At 36.9% G+C, this 22,983-nt stretch overlaps 1 protein-coding gene across 2 annotated transcripts in view; it reads left to right on the top strand.

Annotated features, from left to right (window-relative positions):
* The window catches only part of LOC138006246 (transcription elongation regulator 1-like), a 58,549-nt gene that overhangs the window by 7,972 nt on the left and 27,594 nt on the right, over window positions 1–22,983 (top strand). For both annotated transcript variants that reach the window (XM_068852462.1, XM_068852463.1), the window contains 8 exons: window positions 2,147–2,283; window positions 3,245–3,540; window positions 3,903–4,082; window positions 9,646–9,897; window positions 11,416–11,485; window positions 14,727–14,958; window positions 18,842–19,050; window positions 21,316–21,469. In XM_068852462.1, the coding sequence (XP_068708563.1) occupies window positions 2,147–2,283; window positions 3,245–3,540; window positions 3,903–4,082; window positions 9,646–9,897; window positions 11,416–11,485; window positions 14,727–14,958; window positions 18,842–19,050; window positions 21,316–21,469 (1,530 nt within the window). The remainder of the gene's footprint in view (window positions 1–2,146; window positions 2,284–3,244; window positions 3,541–3,902; window positions 4,083–9,645; window positions 9,898–11,415; window positions 11,486–14,726; window positions 14,959–18,841; window positions 19,051–21,315; window positions 21,470–22,983) is intronic.

Genomic DNA, 22,983 nt, shown 5'->3' with positions numbered 1-22,983 from the left:
AGTATTGCTGTCATATCATCTGCGTATTGAAGAATTTTTGTCTCCTCATTCCCAATAGAGATACCTTTGATATCTTTATTTTGTCGAATTGCAATTGTTAATGTTTCTATAATAACTACAAAGAGGTAAGGAGAGAGCGGGTCCCCCTGCCGTACCCCACGTTCAAGATTAAAGTATTCAGATGAAAGTCCGTTGTTTATCACACAGCTTTGTATTTTTCTGTAGAACGTTTGGACCCAATGGATAAAGTTAGGGCCAAAATTGAAGAATTTCAAACAATAGAGAAGAAATTCCCATTCTACGCTATCAAATGCCTTTTCAAAATCAATAAATAACATTAGTCCCGGGATACTTTCTTTTGCAGTGAAATCCATAATATCGAAAACTGATCTAATTGTTTCGCCGATATATCGGTCTTTCACGTATCCAGTTTGGTTATGGTGTATAATGTTTGGAAGAACATTTTTAATTTTAACCCTAACCCTAAAACGTTTTTTTGTTCCAGTTTGTTGATAGACGCAAATTACACTCTCCAATGGTTTTGCAGTTATGCAAATATTCATCACAATTTTACATGTAAACTTGACAGCCACCATCTTCGAATTTTTACGAACTGACGCTTGATTCAAACCCTGTACAAATTAAGAATTGTAAAACCTTCAATTGATCAACAAAATTTGTGAAACGTACAACCAAATCTTCATTCTTCAATGGAAACTTTGTGCTATTTATTTACTCGACAACTTGCTGAGAATTTTGGCTGGCGTCACTGATGCTTGCCGAGATTAACCTGGTTTCCATACGATCTGCAATGTCAGGTCCGTGATCGTTTAATTTAAAACAAAACTTGCGGAGGTAATAAAGTTTTGAGCGCCTCAGGAAAAGTGAAACGTGGAGACGGAAATTATCGAAAAGTTACAGTTAACAGTCAAAGAAGCGCACAGGCAGTACAACAACGTCTTTACGGCTTTTTGCATACTGTAAGCTTACGTGTCTGTATATCAAACAACAGACCAGCATAAGATCAGGTTTTTACTACATGTTATTTGGCGACACAAGGTCATAATTTTATTGACAATGCAATTGCCGTTTCCAGTTTAATACCACGATCTTCGTTCAAATTTTCTTTCGCATTTTTTTGTCTGGGGTATTTTAGATTGTCTGTGACTCGTCTGTCGCAGGCAGCTTAGTTACCATTACTCGCTGCGCGAAATTAAATGACGTCGTGCAGGACGCGATTTGCGTCGCGTCACGCCTGAAACTCGACGCGACTGGTAACTTACATTTGAGCGGTACTGTAACTTTGAAGATTGTCAAACTGAGACAAGGGATTACAGGTAATGGTCTGATAGACACAAAGAAATCAGCAAAGGAATGAACAATGCATTACTTGCGACTTACAGAAAGTGTACAACCCATTTTTAACTTTTACTGAAAAGTTTGAACAATAGGCATCTTGGTTCTCATGGTAAGACACAGGTGCCCCAAGCTCAATGTTAGGGAAAGCCAACGAAAATATAAGGATTTGTATGTGAATCCCGCTAAAAGACCTGAGAAGATAATTTTACGAAAAAATTATCAATTAAAAAGCCTAACCTTATTGCCATTGTGGTATTTTACTATAACTGTGGACAACTGAGGAACTGATGATGACCAATTCAATTCGTTATAGGCTTTTTAACTGAGAATTTTTTTGGTAAAATTATTAACTCAGGTGTTTTGGCGGGATTCCCATACAAATCCTTATATTTTTGTTGGCTTTCCCTCACACTGAGCTTGGGATGCCTGTGGGAAAGAGAATTCATGTTTTATTTCTCAAAATGATTGTCTAAAGCAAAAAGTCAGTTTGGCAGTTGTGGTCAAGGTGCAATTAGGTAATTAACTTTGAATAATTTTAACGTGCTTAAACATTGTGTGATCAAGTCTCTTCATCTGAAAAGGTTCAGTGTCATTCAGACTAAGAGACTGAAGTAAGTATGAAATATAGCATGTTAAGTTTTTTTTAAATTTCAGGTGTTTTCGTGTGGATTTTTCTCATTTTCTTTGAGAATTATTGGTTTTTTTGTGAGTGTTAAATTATTTGAACCAAATTTTTCAAAAGTGGCCTCAAGAGAACAAGCTTCATGATCCTCTTATTCACTTACAGAGGCAAAATGAAGGGCAGCAACAAACACCCACAGAGCAGGACACAACCCAAGTGAACAAACAACAAAACCCCCCACCATCACAGAGTGTAGGGCAGCAGGGAGTAGGGGCTTCTGCAAAGCAACCTCAACCCCAAAGGTACAAGGATTAAAAATTAATATTCATAAAACTGTTTGTGACGACCTCAGAAATTTGACTGCCAAGTAAGCCTGGTGGTTTCATGAGTTCTCCTTGCCAAGGTAAAACATGTAAATATTGACACACTAAGTCAAATAAAATTTTTACAATGACTGCAGGATTCTCGTGCGCTCATTGGCTAATTTTTGTTGTTAATAAGCGGACAGACACATAAATTTATAAGTTATGCGAAACTGGCGTGATATTGCTTGTGTCAGATTGAATGAAATTGAGGTTTCTCCCATTTTTGTCCAGTACTTTTCTCGTGTTTTGACTTAATTTTGACCCCTCTGCCTTTTTTGGTGTTGTAAAAGAACAAATCGATGTCAGTTTTTCATGCGTCTATCCTGTTATTGACAATGAATTTCGTCATAACATTGTCAAAGTAGGGTGCGAACTGACAATTTGTTAAGTTAATTTTAACAGGGTATTTATAATACAAGACTGGGAAGGTACTTTTAATGTAGGTTGCAACCCTGTTGCACAGTCAGATACATGTACATCTCACAAGAGAAGGGAATCAAGCAAGCCATTGAAGGAAAAGCTGCAAAGAGCAAAGATGAAAATCCAAATTAAGAGGGTTTGTTAGGCCTTTTCGTTTTATTTTGATAATGAGAGTATGGCATCAATAATACTATACATTCAAATAATTTGGTTTATGTAGAGTAAGCATCTATGATGATGCTGTACTATTGTCAAAACATCCTTTATAATCATATCACTGATTTAGTTAAATCTCTCTTGACCCATTCACTCCTCAGGTGCCCCAGGACACCCCCAGTTGACGAGTAAAATCATCTGGCATTAGACAGAGTAAAATATTTGTTAAGACTCACTACCCGGAGTCAATGGGTTATTGAGGAATTTGTAACTGAGGTGAAATGAACATTTTTAGTGATCTTTAGAGAACCTTTTTTTTTAGCAATACAGGAATGCCTCCACCTGGATCATTAAATTTTGTTCCTGGCATGCCCCCACCACGGTTCCCACCACCTGGACTGATTCCTGGGATGGTGCCACGCTTGCCTCCACCTGGTATTCCACCCTCTGGCCTGGGTATACATCCGATGGGTATACCACCTGTTGCAAAGGGTGAGTGGTCAGAACATCGCACAGCAGATGGACGTGTTTACTATTACAACTCCAGAACACTGCAGTCTACATGGGAAAGACCTAAGGAAATGGATCTGCCACCTGTGCAGGGCATTCCACCACCAGGTGGGTACAGTCTGCTGCAAGGTTTAATGAGGTCACCTTCTCAAGATCAATGGCTTAATTGAAGGACAAATTTAGATCTCCCAGAAACATACGTCAAATTCCATAAGTTGAAAAAGTTCTGTGCAATCCAAAGAGAATTGAAAGCTTGTGCTTCACAAAAAATAATGTATTCTCATCCATGGAAAAGAAATGTGGTTTGTTTGTACAGCTGTATGCTTCTTAATAGCCGTTGTTTCTGGGAAGGACATAGTTGAAAATAATGAAAGGTTAATTAAGACACGTGAGATTACTCAACCTTGCTTCTGGTTCAAAATTTGAATTTTGAACCCAGTGATTCTACATACATCATCTCTTTCACTTAGGATTTCCCCCTCCTGGAATGATTCCTCCTGGTCTTTTCCCTGGACTGGGTCAACCAGCAATGGATCAGCAGCCACAATCAGGAAGTGCTGAGGTGATGACAGAATCAAACTCTGAAGGAGGTAAAGAGGAAAAAGACAAACCCACAGATGGAGAAAATCTTGACGATGTGACAAACGCAGGTACATCCATGTACAGTACCACCATTTTTTGTGACAACCTGTACCTAAATGTACATTTATGTGCTTTTACTCCAAACTGTTGTTGCTGGCAAGGTTTATGGCAAAATACCTGTATCTCTTTGTCCACTGAGAAACGATACTTGCGAGCTATTGGCCTGTGGTCTTGTAGGGAAATACTGAAAAAAATATATGAAGACTGCCACTGGGGCCCACAGTCCTGTAGTGCAAGACTGAATAATAAGGACATCAAATAGCCTGCCACCGCGGTCCACGGTCTCGTACTGCAAGATTGTGTAATAATGAAGACATTAAGTGGACTGCCACTGTAGTCCACAGTCCCATAGTGAAAGACTGAATAACTATGAAGAAGGCTGTGCTCTGAGGAAAATTTCAGGGAGCCCTTCGGGCTCCCAAGCATTTCAGCTGGGGTGCCCAGCCCTACATTGGGGTGACCTATAAGTTGGTTGCCCAAATTATTTGTTTGTTTATTTATTTTTTTTCAATTCAATGTACCAAATCCAGAAAAATTATGTGTGTGATGGGTGTCATGAGTGCTAATGTAGGTTCCACAGCTTATACCAGTACTAATGTTGTGGGAAAATTCGGTCTAGGAGATGTAAATGACAGAGGTGAAAGGCTTATTCAGTTTTGTGAACAGAATAATGTCATGATAGCAAACACATGGTCTCAACATCCACCACAAAAACTCTATTCATGGAAAAATCCTGGTGATATTAGAAGGAATCAGATAGACTATATCATGATAAGTCAACATTGCAGAAATGCCATTCAACAGGCAAAAACGCAACCAGGGGCCGATATCAATTCAGACCATAACCCAGTCAAGATAAAAATTAAGAATCAAGCTAAAGAAACTGGAAAGAGCCAAGACAAGACAGGAACTAGATCTGAACCTACTAAAGGAACAAGATTACAAAGAAAGGTTCAATATTGAAATCAAAAACAAATACGAGTCTTTGAATATTGAAAAAACACTACACCAGAACCACAACAAATAAAATATTGATAACAGCATGTAAAAACTTCTATAAATGAAACCCTTAAAACAATACTTCGGAAAAAGCCTAAAGGCAAAAAAAGTGTGCATGACTCATGAAATTCTTATGAGAGGCAATTTAAGGGAAAAGACTATGAAAACTATCAAAGGTTGAATAAAGAAATCAGAAATGATTGTAAGAAAGCAAAGGACGGGTGGTACAATCATCAATGTACATAAATAGAGATTCTAGAGAAACAATTTTTTAATTAGAACTAGGGAAATGCAGAAGAAAGTCAAACAAGCCACACGCCAAAACAGGGGTAGTAGCAGTGCTGGGTGTATCAAAGATAAAAATGGGAACAACTTATTTGGCAAAGAAGAGAGAGCACAAAGATGGGTAAAATATGTGGCAGAATTGTATGACGACGACAGAGAACCAATACCACAGTTTCAAGTATGAACCTGGCAAAACATCTTGACAGAAGAAGTTGAGCATGCTATACACCTAATGAAAAATGGAAAAGCAACAGGCCCAGACGACCTTCCAACTGAGGCACTAAAAGTGTTAGATGAGCAGAACATTACAGATTTGTTCAATATAATCTACAACACTGGCTATATACTAACGGATATGAAACAATCAATCTTTATTCCAAGAGCCAAGAAGCTAAAGGCACAAAAATGTTCTGAATACTCAACCAACCTCATGAGCCATGTAACCAAACTGTTGCTAAAAATAATACAAGTGAGAATAACAACCAAGATCAACCTAGAAGTAAGCATTCTGTGAAGTGGTTTCAGACCAAAAATGAGTATGAGAGAAGGAATTTTCAATGTAAGAAGAATATGTGAAAAGTAGAATAAGAGATCCACATACATGTATGTTTCATTTACTATACCAAAGCATTTGACAGAGTCAAGCACTCTAAAATGGTTGAATGTCTTCATGAAATTGGTATACATGAGAAAGATTTGCAGATCATAACAAAGATGTATTGGGAACAATCAACAATTATTGTTAGAACAGAATTTTGGTACAACAACAGAATTCCAAATCAAAAAGGGTGTGAGACAAGGTTGTGTTTTGTCATTCAGTTTGTTTAATTTGTACACTCAGTCTGAAAAAATATTTAATTAGGGAAGTGCAAGAAATGAATGGAGTCTTGATAGGAGGTGTTAAATATCATTAACCTTCCGTATGCCAATGACACTGAACTAATAATTATGTTTTTGTCCAACTGATCTACAAAGCCTAGTAACAGCAGTTAATGAAGCAGGAAAACCATATGGTATGGAAAGGAACATCATTAAAACCAGAACGATGGTACATGTAGGAGGAAAAACAACACCTACTCCTAGAGTTAACATTATGCTTGATGGTAAATCTATAGAACAGACAGACAAAATGGTCTTTTTTAGGAGGTCTCTTAACTGCAAATGGGAGATGTGAGAAAGAAGTAAACTGAAGAATAGTGTTAGCAAAAAGTGCATTCCACGAAATATCAAGAGTACTCAAATCAAGAAATATTAATATGCAAACAAGGAAAAGAATATTGAAGTGTTGTATAATAATTATGGGCAACATTATTTTATGTTACTGTTGTGAAACATGGACTCTGACCAAAACAATGGAAAGTAGATTAGAGGCTTTTGAGATGTGGGCATATAGAAGAATGTTAAGAGTATCATGGACGGAACATAAAACCAATGAAGAAGTTCTAAAGATGGCAAATGCAACAAGCTCATTGTTGTCAACAATAAAGACTAGAAAATCCAGTATTTTGGACAAGTACCGGGTAATAAGAGCAAGGTCGATCCAAAAATTGTTACTGGAAGGCAAAATTGAAGGGTAGAGAGGACAGGTGAGACCGATGAAAAACATCAAAGAATGGGTTGGACACACCTATTATGGATGTGTAAGAAGAGCAGAAGATCGGAACAGCTGGAGATCCATGATAGCCGACCTACTTCTAATAGATGGCACTTGATGATGATGATGTGAGATCAACAATGCAGCAAGATCTACATTCATCTCTCTCAACAAAACATTGCGGTTACTGCTCTGATGATTGTCAAACTCGCTAGTGCAAGAAAAACCCGCAACCCATCAAATTTTTCGTGCCATACTTGAGAAAGACAAGAAAAGTGGGGGCCGATGTTTTTCACGTTTAAAAATAAAAAAGTGAAGATTGCAGCAGGTTTATGTAATTTTGGTAAAGACGTTTGGGTCTAACAAAAACCCTTTGAAAACAAATTTTTATAACATGAATCAATGGCGCTTCATTCCCATGGAGCTTTGTGCGAAAACTGTTGTGAAACGGTGAAACCACGGCAACCCAAAAGCTATCAATTTTTTTTAAAACAAGTCAACTTAATCTGGACAAAAATCATCAATTCAGCATAGAATTTAAATAATTTTTCCCTATATTATTAGTAAAATTTAATGTTAAGTTGAATGAGCTTTTTGTGGATTCGGTCGAAGCATCAGTCTTTAGGACATGCAATGATTTGTCACGACACCAAAGACATAGCAGGATCGCTCTGTTTCTAAAACAACAACAAATAATGATATCTTCCCCTTTTTTATTTCGTTATTTCATATACAGAGGAAAAACAACGGTAACCTAAATATATTTTAGCCAAGAAGGCACACCAGCGAAAAATCATAAAAATATTAAATTTGCATATAAAACTGCGATTCCCGGTTCTTACAAAAATAAATTGCACCGCTTTGCCAGCTGTGCTTTGCCCCTGTCAATTTGTTTTAAAACTGCAACCAATAAATTCCAAACTCCAAGTTCCAAATTTAATGCTTTTTTTTGAGAAGGAATTGAAATCTGTGCGGCCACTGGCCGTCACTTGCAAAGTCACAGATTATGATTGTTACGTAAGAAATCATATGCAACGGCCTTTGAACCAATTGTTTCTTTAAACTAGACGCTCTATGAGCAGACACTGGGTAGCCTGTGGTACGTGTTACTCAAAAACAGAAGGGACTCAGTTAGATGGAATTGAACTGCAGCATTCCAGGCAATTTTCTCAAGTCAGGGGTCATTAAGACCATTTAAGGGGTCACCCAGAAGTCGTGCCAGCAGAGGCCCTTTGGCTCACACGTTCATACGACAAAACAGATCTTTTTCTGAGGTTAAAAACCTGGCTACCAGCCTATATAAAATCATTCGTCAGAAAGAAAAAAATCCAGTCATTTTTAGAAAAAATATGCACGCAATGCGTACGTGTGGTTAAGTACAGTAACACAGCGCTTTATTCCGTATTGTCAACTGTCTTCCAGGAGATTCAAGTTGTTGTTGCATAATATGTAGCTCTAATAGTATAAATGTACACTATATTGTCTTGGTATTGTAAAATTATCATTGTAGTGCCATGGTAGAAGTCTGAGGTAAATAGCCCCCTGAGAAGATATGTGGTTACTAGCAAAGTACTAAACCCAGAAAGATTGAAGAAAATAAAAGGGAATCGAAAAGCATTGGCTTCTAGGCTGGCATGCTGATCATTTTCAAGTTCCCTCACAACTTTTTTACACCACAAGTTTAAGCGTGCACTCTGAGCATCCAACAGCTTTGTAATACAAAAGTTCACTGAAGTTAAGCTCATTTAAGAGTAAAATGCCATCGTACCTGACTTGATTATCGTAGATCGTAGGTTAAAACAACAAAATAATTTGCCATGTTTTCAGAATGCACTCTCTTATTTCAGCATGTATGATTGAGTTACGCCATATTTGCAATGTTGCAAATTCAACCAATTTACAAATATTGACACACCATATGTGCAGTACAGGATGTGCAGTGCAGGATGTGCAGTGCAATACTGAGGAATCACCTTAAGCAAACCATAAATTAAAAGGTAAAATTTTACAAGAGTGCTTAGGCCTAATCACTGAAAGGAACGACTTGTAAAGGACGAGGCAATGTTGTTGACACCACGTTTAAAGAACAAGGTATAATGTGTGGTAATTTGTCATTTTTCATTCTGTCAAAAACCGAATGCAAGTTAGGTGACTGCTAGCCTGCAATTGCAGATGCATTTCTGATGGTTGTTTTTCTCCCCCAAGGGAGGTGACTGCGGGTACTCACTGAAACGAGCGTGGCAGACGGTGATGCAAGGTGATTTCATGACAAAAATGAAGCATTGCAGCTTCAGCACTGTGGGATTGAGTGGCAGTCGTGGAATCATATATAAATTCTAACTAGCATAATTTGCGAGACTGTGGTGGCAACTACTTAATGTTACATTTACATGTAGGTGGACAGGTATTCTGCAATCTAGCTGAATTTTTTGTTTATTTGTTAAGTTTTGTTTGCCGACCACACAAGAACTAGACATGATTAATTTGAATTAGGCAATGATGTCAGGACGGGAGGACAGCATGGAAAAAAAGGAGATTTTTATCAAGCTTTTCAGTTGCTGGAAATTTGGTTGAAAGCCATTTTAAGCAGTTTTCATTAACGCCGAGAAGTTATCATTCCATTATTGTCACCATTACATTGTTTGGTTTAAGCCCAGAAGTCGCCATTACACTCTTTCTATTCTAAACACTAGGAAATGGAGATACTGAAGAAGCACAAAAGGATGATAGTCAAGATGAAGATGCTGACAAGAGTAAACCTGTTGCCAGCCAGTTGGTCCCAGGAACTAGCTGGTGTGTTGTGTGGACAGGAGATGAAAAAATGTTCTTCTTCAATCCTACTACGAGGCTGTCCATTTGGGAGAGGCCTGATGAGCTTGAGAACAATGACAAAATTGAGGAAATCGTTAGCAAGGGCCCTCCACAAAAGCAGCTAATAGTGGAAAGTATGTACCATTACATTTATACAAGCTTTCATTATGTACTTACTCTAAATGCAATTTAACTTAGTTAACGAGGAGCAGGCGTTGATAACGTCTTGAGTTAGTTATGTTGGATTGTTTTACCATTGTGTTTAACACGGTCTTTTTGTATCATATTGGCATTATTCTTTAGCATTGCATTTGTCTTCAGCAGCTTCCGTTGCTAGGGTTTGTCCTCTAGCAGCAGTCATTTGTATTACCATCATGCTTGCAGTGTAGCAGTAGTTGGCATTTTACTGCATGGTTAATGTAGCATTTTGGTTGTTTGGTGCAGTTGCGACATTGTGCATTTGTGATTACTTCATGCCATTCCTTTCGAGGTTCGAGCGACCATCGATACTGAAAGACAATGGAGTGGCCGTTGCATCTTTGTTTGGAGTAATTTCTGCAATCCTCTGGAAGAAATTTAAAGAGCACGAAAAATTGGAAAGTATGCTTAGATTGTCAATGCCCTAAATTCAATTCAAATTGGTGTGGAGCCCGATGAAATTCATAACGGTGGTTATTCGACCTTTATCAACTCGTTTGATAAAATCAATTTCTGTTACAATGTTATCTATCCTTTGTGTTTCACTCAGTGTGAAGTCCTAGCATCCTGTGTGGTGCCTGAACTCTTCTGGGATATACACTGTATAATACCCAGTTTCGACTTGTCAAACCTCTAGATTTTTAATTTTTATTGCCATTCGTCATCACCATTTTGAAATTTACAACAGCCTTGCAATTTTCCCTCTGTATGTCAGTTACAGAAACAGTGAACTCAATAAGTTCGACATTCTCAGCAGTTCTCATGTCCGGAAAATTGATTGGATAGTTCACACCAATTCAGTTTAGAGGCTTTACTTGATCAGTATGTGATCAATGATTGGTCAAACGCGTACTTCTCAGTTAATTTCAGTTTCTTTTTACTTGTTCCACATTAATTTTAGCCAGTGTTAGTAAATATTTACTAGTCTGACGGTAACCTATAAATTTTTCCGTAAAAAATGAAAATGGCATTTTAAGAGTATGGACTATCTCGAGTTTCCAATTAAATGATTCCTTGATTGCGTGTTTGCCAGACTTGTTCGAAAATATCCAGACTCTTTGTTTTCGTTTTGGTGTTTTGTGGCTGCTAGTCACCCGTGACTGACACCGAATACATTTAAATTTTTAACGCATGCTCAATACAAAATAATGTGCAGGCCACAAGGAGAGTCTTCTTTCCTCTTCCCAACTTATCTAGGGCTTGCTGGGTACTAATCCAGAGGTCAGGACTGTAACAGAAACTATTTGTGCATTACTGGGCAAGGCTGTCATTAAGGGCTGGGGGGCAGGTATTTTACCCGCCTATCCACAGTTTCATTCCCTCCTTTTTGAAGAGAGGAGCAATAGAGTTTATAATTGCAAATTCAATGTTTTTCCCACCACCTCTCTAATTTCTCTGCCTACTTAAAAAGTTAGGGACAGCCCTACTGGAGCATTTATTTTCTTTATTTGTAGCAAGTGAGAACAAACCCTCTGTACATGTAGCTGAAGACACAGATGATTCTCCACCAACCAAGAAGCAACGGTACAATATCTAAAAATGCTTTACTTTACTTTGTTTTGGCGAATTACTTTGTGAATTCTTTTACGTTGTAAACTTGGGCTGGCGCAGTGATTAATCAGACAATTCCTACTGCTGTTACTTTACACAGTCAGTACCTTGATTGTGCACTTGTTTTTGTTGGGGACTTTCATGACCAATCTTCTTGGTTAAGAGCTGCAGCCCACGAAAGTTGTCAGAGATGCTAGAAGGGGCTCAGCATTTTTAGACCCAATAATTAAAAAAATTAAATCATTAATTTTCTATGATAACCAAAGGTCTTTGCCCATCTAGCCTAGACAAAGTGTTGTAGTTCATTTTTGACCTCTGGTTTAATTTTTTTGAACCAATACAGAATTTTTGAACCATTTCAATTGTTTTTATAACACCACTCGTTTCAATATACTTGGACATGTTTCTGTAATCAAGTAGAACTCTTTATGGAGTATGTACAATATAAAAATAGAGAAATCATTTTAAAGATTATTATGGTGGATTGCTGTCTATGGTGCTATCAAAGGCCAACAAATTTTAGTGATTAGGGTCAAATGCTCAGCTTGGTGATTTGGGTTAAGCACTTTTTTTTGAATGGTTAGCTTTCATGTAAGGTTAGCGACACTGCCTGAATTTTAGAATTAGGATTAAGCTTTCAGTTTAGTGATTATTGTTATGCACTGTCTTATTTGAAACAGTTAGGATTCCGGGAGGTGACAACTGCAGGCTACATACTGCAGACTGTCTACAAAATAGAATAGCGCTGATAGACAGTATTAATTTTCAGTATAAGCACCCATTTGATTAGTGCTGATAAATAATTTGATTAGTGCTGATAAGTCTGTACAAAAAACTAACGATAAAAAGTCACGACGTTTCGACCCCTCAGAGGTCATTTTCAAGTGAGAATAAAAGTTTTAAGAATTAGCATAAATATGTAAAAACTAGATAAAAATGCGGCGAACGCCGAAATGTGATAAAAATATGTACAAAAGTGTAAAAAGTGCTAAAAATATATGGTAATGGTAATGTGCGGTAGCTAGAGAAAAACAATAGACAAAAAAATAATTAATTACAAGAACTGTTCTAAACAAATAATTTGGCTCTGATCTAACCTCAGAGCTAAACGTTTTTCCGTCTTTCACATAGTAGAACTACTTTTTGTAATGAAAAAAAAAATAAATCTGAGATATTCTTTATTTCAATACGTCATTTGGCAAGATAACTTGTTTATAACAAGATTTAGAAATATTTGGCTGTCAGATTTTCAAGTAACAAGAGCAGTATACAACTACTGGAAAGTAAAAGCATTGCAATAACGTTACCATGTTATTTTTCTTTGGTACTGTCATTTTTTCTTAGTAGAAAAGATGAAAGGAATATCACATTTTGTTTGGTTCTTTCATAGTTTCACCCCATATGCGTTGATCAGTCGTCCATTTATTATTCGAGATCTTCATGTGTCTAGTATGTGTGTGGTGTAGGAAATTTTCGGATTGCTGTTAGTCCCATCCTTGACAGAAAAGAGAACTCATGCCTGCGGGATTTACAATACCGTCTGCCTTAAGGAACTTTACAAATAGCATGGGAAAGTGTGGTTCTGGGTTACATGATTGTTCCAAAGAACATCAAAGGCACTAAACTATTATTATTATTTATTTAAAAGTCACTAACTAGACTTTCAACAACAATAATAATAATTAACAATTATTGGACGAGGTTGAGCAAAATATCGTTATTTGTCAGTGGTGAGTAGATCAATAATTATTATTTGCCGAAGCCGACGGCTGAGGCAAATAATTGATCTGCGAGACACTGACAAATCATGATATTTTGGGATAACCGAGTTCAATAATTGTTTTATCATTTGATGACTGAGTTAACTTTATTTTTTACAATTCCCAACAATGGTATCTTTTTTTCTGAAAGCTTAGGAAAGCGAACTGCTATTTTCACACAACAGCGTGGTTTGAAGTACGCATGAGCAGAATATTATTTGCAGCAAAACACTTATTTGTAGACAGTTATTTGCAGGTCATGTGGTGGGCTCTCGGCCAATGAAAGGAAGGAAAAAATACATTGAATGATACTAATAATTAGTATAATAATTGATGGAAACAGGTAACACAAAAAAGTGGATTTTTAACTGATTTGTGTAAGTTTTATGTTAAAAAAGTCAGAATTCATTCACCTTACAGGCATTGCATAATAAAAACAAACAGTTAAAAAGCCTGTCAGTTGAAGGGGGCCTTTAACAAGCATTTAACTATCGGCCAGTGATGGACATCGGACAGTCAGAGGACTAGTTTGGCCAATCAGGATGTTTCGTAACAGAATATTAAGAATCAAGTGAAGCTGTGGATCTTGCTTTGTTCCTACTGCAAGGCCTTTACTACATTCCCCAAAAGAATGCAACCTTGGCTTATTTTCATGTTGTATCTGCCCTCATTCACAAAACGTCTTAATTTTGGGAAGATAAACAGCCATTTGCCAAACTCACTGTTACAACCACACTTCATTAAATCCTTTGAAATGTATCTATAACAAACAATATTCCCCTGAGTTGAACCGTTGATCCTGGGAATATCCATATCCATGTAAAACCTGTTGCACTGGCATGAAAACAGGACAATAACGGCTATCTATTTGTAACCTAGGGGTAATATTAATCTTGGATCATTGAACTGTATTTGACAGTCGAGTAGAAAGCTTTGCACAAACCCCATGCAGGCATCCTTGCAAACAACGATGTTTACGGATAATTTTCCCAAATCATTTCGAAACAGACATTTAAACCTGAACAAACTTAGGAAGTGTTCTTCTCAGTCAAATAACAAAATCGGCTAATTCAGTCCTTCAGTCCAGTTCTGTTTTAGACCTTCTAAACGTTCCAAACTAAATGCATCTATTTCTCTGCCTCATAAATTCTGAGTAAATGCTTCTAGAGTGTCTTGTTTCTCATTGTAATTAACACCCAAAAATTACTTGACCACCGGAGGGTTGACATTCCTGAATTAGTGGATTATTACAGGCAAGTAATGTGGCATGGCAAGTTTGCTTTTCTTTCTCGCATCTTGCCTAAGCAACAGACAGATTGAAGGGAAAAGGGTCTGCGTATTATTGATATTTTTTGTCAGTAGTTTTGTTCATTGGGTTTGAGTGTTTTGAGTTAGGGAGTATGGTGCCTTGTCAAATATGGTGTTTAAAGTAAATTTTATTGCATTTAATTTAGGGTGGAAAATCACGATAAAGCAGGGGAATGGGAGACAAGAATGGAGGAGGAGACCATGCCACTGGAATCTGAAATAACTGAACAGGAACCAGTAGAACAACCTGCTGCAGTCAGTGTTGTCCAAGAGCCAACAAAAATTACTACAGTAGCAGCTAGTGGTAAAAAAGACAAGAAAATGATGTCACTTGATGAGAGAATGAAGGAGTTTAGGGATATGATGCTTGAACGATCAGTAGGTCTTGCAAGTTACCATTTCCGTAATAAAAACTACTTGTAATTTTATATTCCAACTTTGAAGTGGCACATGCCCGTGTAATGCAGCTGCAGCCCATCCTAGCTAATGTTGTTTACCAAAAATATTATCAAGGAGCAGCAAAATATTGCTGCACCTATTTTACATTAGTTTACTGACTCCCTGGATTTGCACACAAATTGTGGTATTTTAATTTTGAATTACTAATAACTACTTAATAACCGAGAGTGAGGTCGTTGCAGCAAAATCGCAAACTGAGGCCTTGCCATGTTGACCATGCGCAGTGAGGTCAATAGGGCTAGGCCTAGGTTTGAGATTTTTGCTGTAATGACTGAACGGTTAAGGTTATTAAGTTGTTTATTACTGGGTTGCCAGTATGGCAAATCCAGTCAGAATCTGCATTGGTTTTTTCTTTTTTCTACATGTCGGTAAAAGTCTTGCCTGTCACTCCCCTGCTAAGTGGTGTCTTTGTGCATAGAGCCCTTTGCACATATTTTCTTAGGATCGAGAGGGTAGTGGGAAATGCGTAGATTTCTCTGGTGGACACAGTAGAATGATTAACTTAACCGGCAATGGCGTCGAAAGTCATGTAAAGTGAATGGCGTTTTAGTGGATCTTTGAACAAAATGTACCCTTATGAAGCTCAATAATGGCAAGTCAATTGGATACTGAACAAGACAGGCAGTGGAATTTTAAAAGCGACAAGTAATGGACTTCCACAACAATCTGTCGCCCATCAAGCCGTAATCAAAGTGAGCTGTAGTCCTAAAATTGCATAAGTGTGGTGTTTTGTACAACACCGAAATCAAATGGAAAATTCTCTAGTAACTTATGGGTTTAACAAAGACGGAGAAGGATTTGAAAAACTTGGATCTGTGAGCCCTGTTATCTCGCTTATTTGTTTGTACTCAATTCTGCACAGTCTTCTGGTAACATGTGGAAATTTCACTAATTCTTGTTAGTCAAAAATTATTTGAAAGAAAGCTTGTTGCCCATTTTTTACTTGATAATTCAAGTAAAGGGTTTGATGCTGAACACTGGTGGGAAATTTATTTAGTTGCGTATTTGACACGGAGTGTAATTTGACACGATTGAGTTTCTTGTCTTCATGCACATAATGAAATAGGAAGGGTCTTTTGCCTCTTATAGCAAATATGTTGTTTGTTTCAAAAAATATTTCGCTGGACAAGGTGGCCTTTATGAATTCATCATGTTGTGTAATATGCGAGCTTAACTGGATAGTTTTTATGGCAATAGTGAAGCATTTTCAAGTCAAAATAAGGTAAGCGTCTTTCTGTTGTGTTAACTTAATTAAACATATATTACCATGCGGCGTAAACTTGATTTCCACTCTCAAAATTACCTCCAGAACCTACTTTTTGCATAGAATTAGCTTTTAAAATGATGTTCTTGTCTTCTGTGGTGATACTTGACGATTCAGGAACATTTTGTGAAAAAGTATTTATAACGGGTCACACATGCAACTTGATCGCCCGAACTTCCCCTAGTATGCAAAACATCCACTTGGCCTTTTGACATCCCATTGAAAAAAACTCAAAAAATATTCGCGGGCCGGTCGATTTCTCTGAAATTTGATTGCTAACTAATATAGAAAGATTTTCACAATAACTAAAAATTCCTGTGTTAAGCATTAGAATTCGACGAAGAGGTAAATGGGAGTAAATTTGTTGCCTGTGTTGTTATTTTTGTGATTTGACTGTTGTGCAAATCTTTATTTTTAGCAGTTATTTTAACGTAAAAGATGCAACGCTTGACAAGAAATAATAGTTTTCCTAATACAATGTATTTGAAAGAAGAAACATTTCACAGGAATCGCGGTGAAAATGAGTTAGCAAATTTGGATATGTGTGTTGAAATGTGATAGGCAAGGAGACAGGAATTTTATTTCTCTGACAAATGATTTTGTCATTGTAGTGTAAGATGAAATTTATTTGGGAAACCAACAATATTTTCGTGGTTAATTCAATTTATAGCTACGACTTGCTAGTGCGAAGATTGTTTACATGAAACAAACGCTTTTTGCGAATTTTGAGTGTCATGAAATTATGTAATTTGCGTGACAAATAACCTTTTACTCTAACCCAAAAACAGTAACAGTAACCATTTCTTCTGCTTTTGTGCTTGTCAGCATTGTGATTTGCGATAATTCACAAGTCTGTATTTGTATCTCATAGATGTTTAGATTTTCAATTACATGGCCACTCAACCTCTCAATTGTGTAAATAGATCACCCTGAAGTCAAAATAGATATGTTTCTCAGGAACCCAACAAAGAAGGCTTCCTGACCTGACAGATGAAATCTAAATATTTAGTTAAATATTACAACAAAATTAAAAGACCAACAACGGAAATTTCTTGGCTAAAAAGTACGTTGTTTTACTCTGATAACATTCTTTCCTGTAGTTCATTCAGTTGACACCAGGTGATCACGTGCACCTTTATGGTTGCCTAGCACGTGATCAATTTCTTCCTTTTGACAATTCCGCTTATTCATAAAAGTCAGAGACTGCAGAAATTTTCATGTTTTTAAGACCGATTGTCATTAATCTTTCGATGAGAATTCGATTCAGAGTTATATATAAAAGCTATGTTATTTTTTTTCTTCATCTGTCTTTTGGCTTGTCTTTTTCTGGTGCAAACGCAAAGCTTAACAATGTTTTGACCTGGCATCAGATTAGACTAACAAGAAGAGGAATTATGAAGCGGAAACAACACCTTCAGTCCTTTCTTAGTGTGTGCAATAAACGTTTGCTTAGTGCAACTGCAAGAGATGCTGGAAAACGTCCATCAAAGCAAATTTTGCAGTTGGTCTTAATGACGCCCCACTTGAAAAAATTAACTGGAACGTTGCAGTTCAATACCACCCTATTCAGTGCCTTCTTTCTTTATGTAACGTGTACCACAGGCAACCCAGTGTAAGCTTTTTGGAGCTTCTAGTTATATGGCTAACAGAACAGTTCTGAAGAAGAAAAGCTAATTTGCATAATCCATAAAAGGCCCGTGTGCATTATGGGAGAATAATGCCCTAGCACTTAGCTGCTCTTAGCCAAACCACTCTAACCCTAAACCACTCGTTATATTGGCCAGAAACAGTAGCCATGTAATAAATTATTACGATGGCTTAAAGTGCTACTATGACCAAAAAAACAATTATTATTTTTATTTTTCTTTGGATTTCAAAACTGTGTTAACTAAACAGTAAGTGACCCAAAATCTTAAGCCTTCATTTAAAAAAGATACCTGTTTCTTTTAACTGGAATTTTCCTATTCAATGGTCTGCCATTACTAACTTTAAAATTGAGAGAGATCTCGATTGAAGAGAAAATGATGTCAGACTCAATAGCTTAAGAATGCGATGCGTGTGTACGCGGCTGAATTAATATGCAACACAGGAGTTTCGGGTTTTCAGACTTTTAAACTTGTGTTTTGCACATATAAGAAGCTGCGTTTGTACGCTGAAATTTTAAGCAAGTGAGTCAATGACTTCACTTTTCCCTAGATCCAATCCTGTGAGGTCCAATTGGTCAGTTTGGAACGTGATTAATGGTGGACCATGAAATCCAAAATCTGCACTCAAAGTAAACAGCTTTTGGATAAAAGAGCTCAAAAATTTGCCAGTCAAGTGTTTAGCAATCACACTTTCAAAATCTGAAGAAAAAATGGCAGTGATTTTTTGATCACAGTTGCACTTTAACACTGTGTACAAGGCTTGGGTTTTGCCTATATGGATTGATTTACCAATACAAGTAAAAGTTAAGGTATGATTTAATGGAATGGTAAAAGTTGGCTGGTTTTGATGAAAGAGTCTATTTGTTTTATGCTTTTGCTGACCTACTTCTAGGTGTCAGCATTCTCAACGTGGGAAAAAGAGCTTCCAAAGATAGTATTTGATCCAAGATACTTGCTGCTCACCCAAAAGGAACGGAAACAGTGTTTTGAGAAGTTTGTTCGCACCCGGGCTGATGATGAAAGGCAAGAAAGAAAAAACAAGCTGAAAGCAAAGAAAGACGAGTTTAAAGCTTTGGTGGAAGAGGCTAGAACAGCAGGAAAGTAAGTTTGCAATAATATCCGGAAGGCTGTGTGCATACATTGTAACCATGCCAAGTGACCTTTCAGGCCGTCTTTCAATTTTGCTCAAAATTGGCTGCAATTTGCATGTGGCCTATTACATGTATGTTGCCGTGGACATTTTTCTCAGTTTTGCTCTTCATTATCAAGGTCTAACTTAATTATGCAAAGCTGTCAGCTCCCGGTACAAAAAGAGAAATCAAAGATACCTTTCCCTTGAAACTTCAGGGCCCGGTTGTTCGAAAGCCGATTAACTTAATCCAGGATTAGCGTAAACTTTGGTTTGCCTTTTTAACTTTTGGGTGAAAGCTTCTTTTGATTATTTTTTGGTTTTCAAGCTTGACTTCGTCTAATGTAAAATTTTGCCAAATATCAGCGTTGTACAACATTTGGGAGTAGAGAAATAAACTCTTTGGTTAATTTTTAATCTGGGATTAGCGTTAATCAGCTTTCGAACAACCGCGCCCAGGAGAATTGATAATCCACATGATGCACCCCGTTTTTTCCAACTCCCTTGTAACTAAGCTCTGCTCCACTCATGTCCAATATACACAAACGGATACGATTCGTCAAACAGATGGTCTATTGGTACGAATGGCACGATTGATACCAGAAGAGAATGATGTCGTTCTAATGGTTCTATTGGTGAATGTGCATCTCATTAAGGAGACTTTGATTATTTTCCCATGTGATCTAGCTGGGTACTGGGAAATTCCGATGGTCCATTCCATTAGTACCAATGGTACGATTGGTACTAAAAGAAAATGATGTCATTCCAATGGTTCTATTAGTGCAAAAACAAGTTTTCTTTTACACCAAGTAGAAATGCACTAATAATTATTATGAATGAGGAATGATATTCCTCATTCTATAAGCCAACCACACAAAACAAGTTCACTTTTACACCAAGTAAAAGTGCACTATAATTATTATGAATATTCCTCATTCTATAAGTCAACCACACAAAATAAGTTTGCTTTCACACCAATTAAAAACTCGCTATAATTGTTTTGAATATTCCTTGTTCTATAAGCCAACCATGCATAACAAGTTTCCTACACGCTATAATTATTTTGAATATTCCTCGTTCTATAAGCCAACCACGCAAAACGAGTTCGCTTTTACATCAAGTGAAAATGAGTTAATAATTAATATGAATATTCCTTGTTCTATAAGCCAACCAGTGGACCATCGGAATTGCCCTGTACCCAGCTAGAGCACACGAGAAAATAATCTAAGTCCACTTAATGAGATGCATACATGTATTCACCAGTAGAACCATTGGAATGACATCATTTTCTATTGGTACCAGTCGAACCATTGGTACCAATAGAGACCCTTCTTATCACCACGAACACCAATGGAGTCTATTTGTGAGTATTGGACAACCCTCTAACTTTGACCTTGACATAAAACTACAGGACTGTAGCCTCTTAACTTTCATGCTTTAAGTCTTGCAAATATTCATGGGTAACAGCCAGTGAAAAAAAGCCCAAATGACTCACAAGGCACTACTAAAAGGGATCTGTAGCAACGTGCTTGATAGAAAAATGTGATGATTCAAATGAACCCTCTTTCTTGCTGCCACATGCAGCCTGTCTGGTTGACATGCATGGGTCATGATGAGCTGCTGATTATCTAGGTTATCTCAGAAAATGAAGCACAAAGAAAAGGAAAACGTATAGGACAACACTGTTAAGGTAAATCTGAGGTTACAGATTTACTGGCTAAAAGCCTGCCAATTTTAAGCATTTAAAAGAGTAGTTTGCACCTTTTCATCAGTTTTAGAATTCTGAATTGCCATACTGTATTTGTTTAAATATTTGTTATTATTAGTAATGCATGTAGTTGATTGCCTGCATATGTTGCCTGATGTGAAACAGCTGTTTTCGTTACTGCTGTTTGGTTACCGGTACTTTCTACACCTCAAAATTCTAAATGCCCGTATTATCCACACTTGGTACAGGATGGTGTAGTTTGCTACTTTGATTTGCTTGTCTTTCATGGCTTAAAAGACCTAAGATTTAGAAGTTCAAGACAAGAAAGGCTGTCATGAGAAAGTACATGTACTTGTAGAGCAGGATATAGTATTACTGGTACACCTTTCATTACACATTATAATGTACTGTAACTTGGCAAGTCTTGTTGTGTAAATTGGACATTCTCAATACAAATTAAAAATCATTTTTTGCTACAAACAATGAAAAAACAACAAAGCTTAGAATGAGTTATTTGTTCATCACACAGGGCTGCAACATTCAGTGAGTTTGCTATGAAATATGGGAAAGATGAACGCTTCAAAAGCATTGAGAAAATGAAAGACAGAGAAAGTCTGTTCACAGATTTTGTTACTGAGCTGAAAAAGAAGGAAAAGGAGAATCTCAAAGTTAAGCAGGATAAGGTACATGCATTGCTTCTCTTGATGGTTTGAATAGGATTGCTGTTTAGCTAGTAAAGAGCAAATTATCATGTTACATGTAGCTATTAAAAAACATTATTTAGTTGGCAGTAAGGCTGAGTTGTTTGAAGCAAGGTTAAAATTAATACCATGATAACCTTACCTTAATAATTTACCAGTGAATGCTGGTGTTAGCAACTCAGCCTTGGAAAGGGAATCCAGTTACTGTACAGTAGTGCATCATTGAATCTTCACAGGGAGTAAACAACGGGTACTCTTGGTGGTTAAAGTTGTAAAAATTTTTTTTACTGAAAAATTTATTAACAGGTTTTGAATTCCCTGACATCTTTAGTACAATCATGTAATTATTATTATTTTTTCACCATGGAATTTGTTGTTTTGTATTAGTAATTTATTATTTTGATTTGTTGTTACACCAGAAATTTAAAATCCTTATGACACCATTATAATTAAACCTGACAGTTATTACTTTGTTAGGATGTTTTGATTAACTTTCTGCTTGAAGCCTCGTGTCATGGCTGCCTTGGTTGCCCTTACAGTACCTTGACTTATATGTATCTTGATTTATATGTAAAATGAATCCATACAATTGGCATTTTCTTTATTATTGTCTGATTAATTAAAGATTCAAACAGATTATTCCTGAGTTTCCAGCCATACTGTCCCAATTCCCATGAACAATATTATTACAGATTAGCCTTTTTTTCATTTTCGTTATTTGTCATGATTTAACCTTGTGTCGTCCGTCCAATACAACACAGCATACAGTTGGCAAGGTAGCCTTGGCCAGTGAATTATGTTCTCCCTTTTTTCATCTGTCTGTTCAGTGTTTTGCCTGCCCCACAAGGTAACTCAGTTTTCATAGCTTTTATATCAGTGGTGATATGTTCTTATTCACATCAATGATACTATTCTTGAATATGTGTGGGCATTTTATTTCTAGTTGTGGTGCCTCATAATACAACTAGGTTTCAATGGGATCAAACATCTCTTCATTCAGCTATAGTACTGGTTATACAAATGTAGTTTAAAAGATAGGGAAACCTCTTTTGGCTGGGCAGTTACCACCACTTCCCACCTAAAAGAAGTTTTTTGCGACAATTATTTAACAGTATTTTAACACTTTCCTGGAAGTGGGTGCCTTATTATTGCACCTTAAGACTGTTTGAGGTGATTTTTAGTTGTTTTTGGGTTGCGTTCTAGTTCTTTAAAGCAAGGTAAATTTGTTATTAGTTGGGGCAAAGTAGGTTTTGCTTAAAGGCAACTGCACTGTCATTTAAAATTTACTCTGTTGCAAAAAATGACTTCTCACAGGAAAATATACATAAACACTAACAGCCAGGTTGACCAGGTTGCAAACAAGTATCACAACTAAATGAAGTACCGGTAGTCAGAATCCCAGACAAGTAGCCAAAGAGACTGGATGGCTTATATTATTTTTTTCAAGGGTAGAACAACACTTCATAGAAAATTCATTCAATTAGCCAAGACCATAG

The sequence above is a fragment of the Montipora foliosa genome, chromosome 6, assembly GCF_036669935.1.
Source record: "Montipora foliosa isolate CH-2021 chromosome 6, ASM3666993v2, whole genome shotgun sequence".
Lineage (NCBI taxonomy): Eukaryota > Metazoa > Cnidaria > Anthozoa > Scleractinia > Acroporidae > Montipora > Montipora foliosa.
This window is presented reverse-complemented; position numbering and strand designations above follow the sequence as displayed.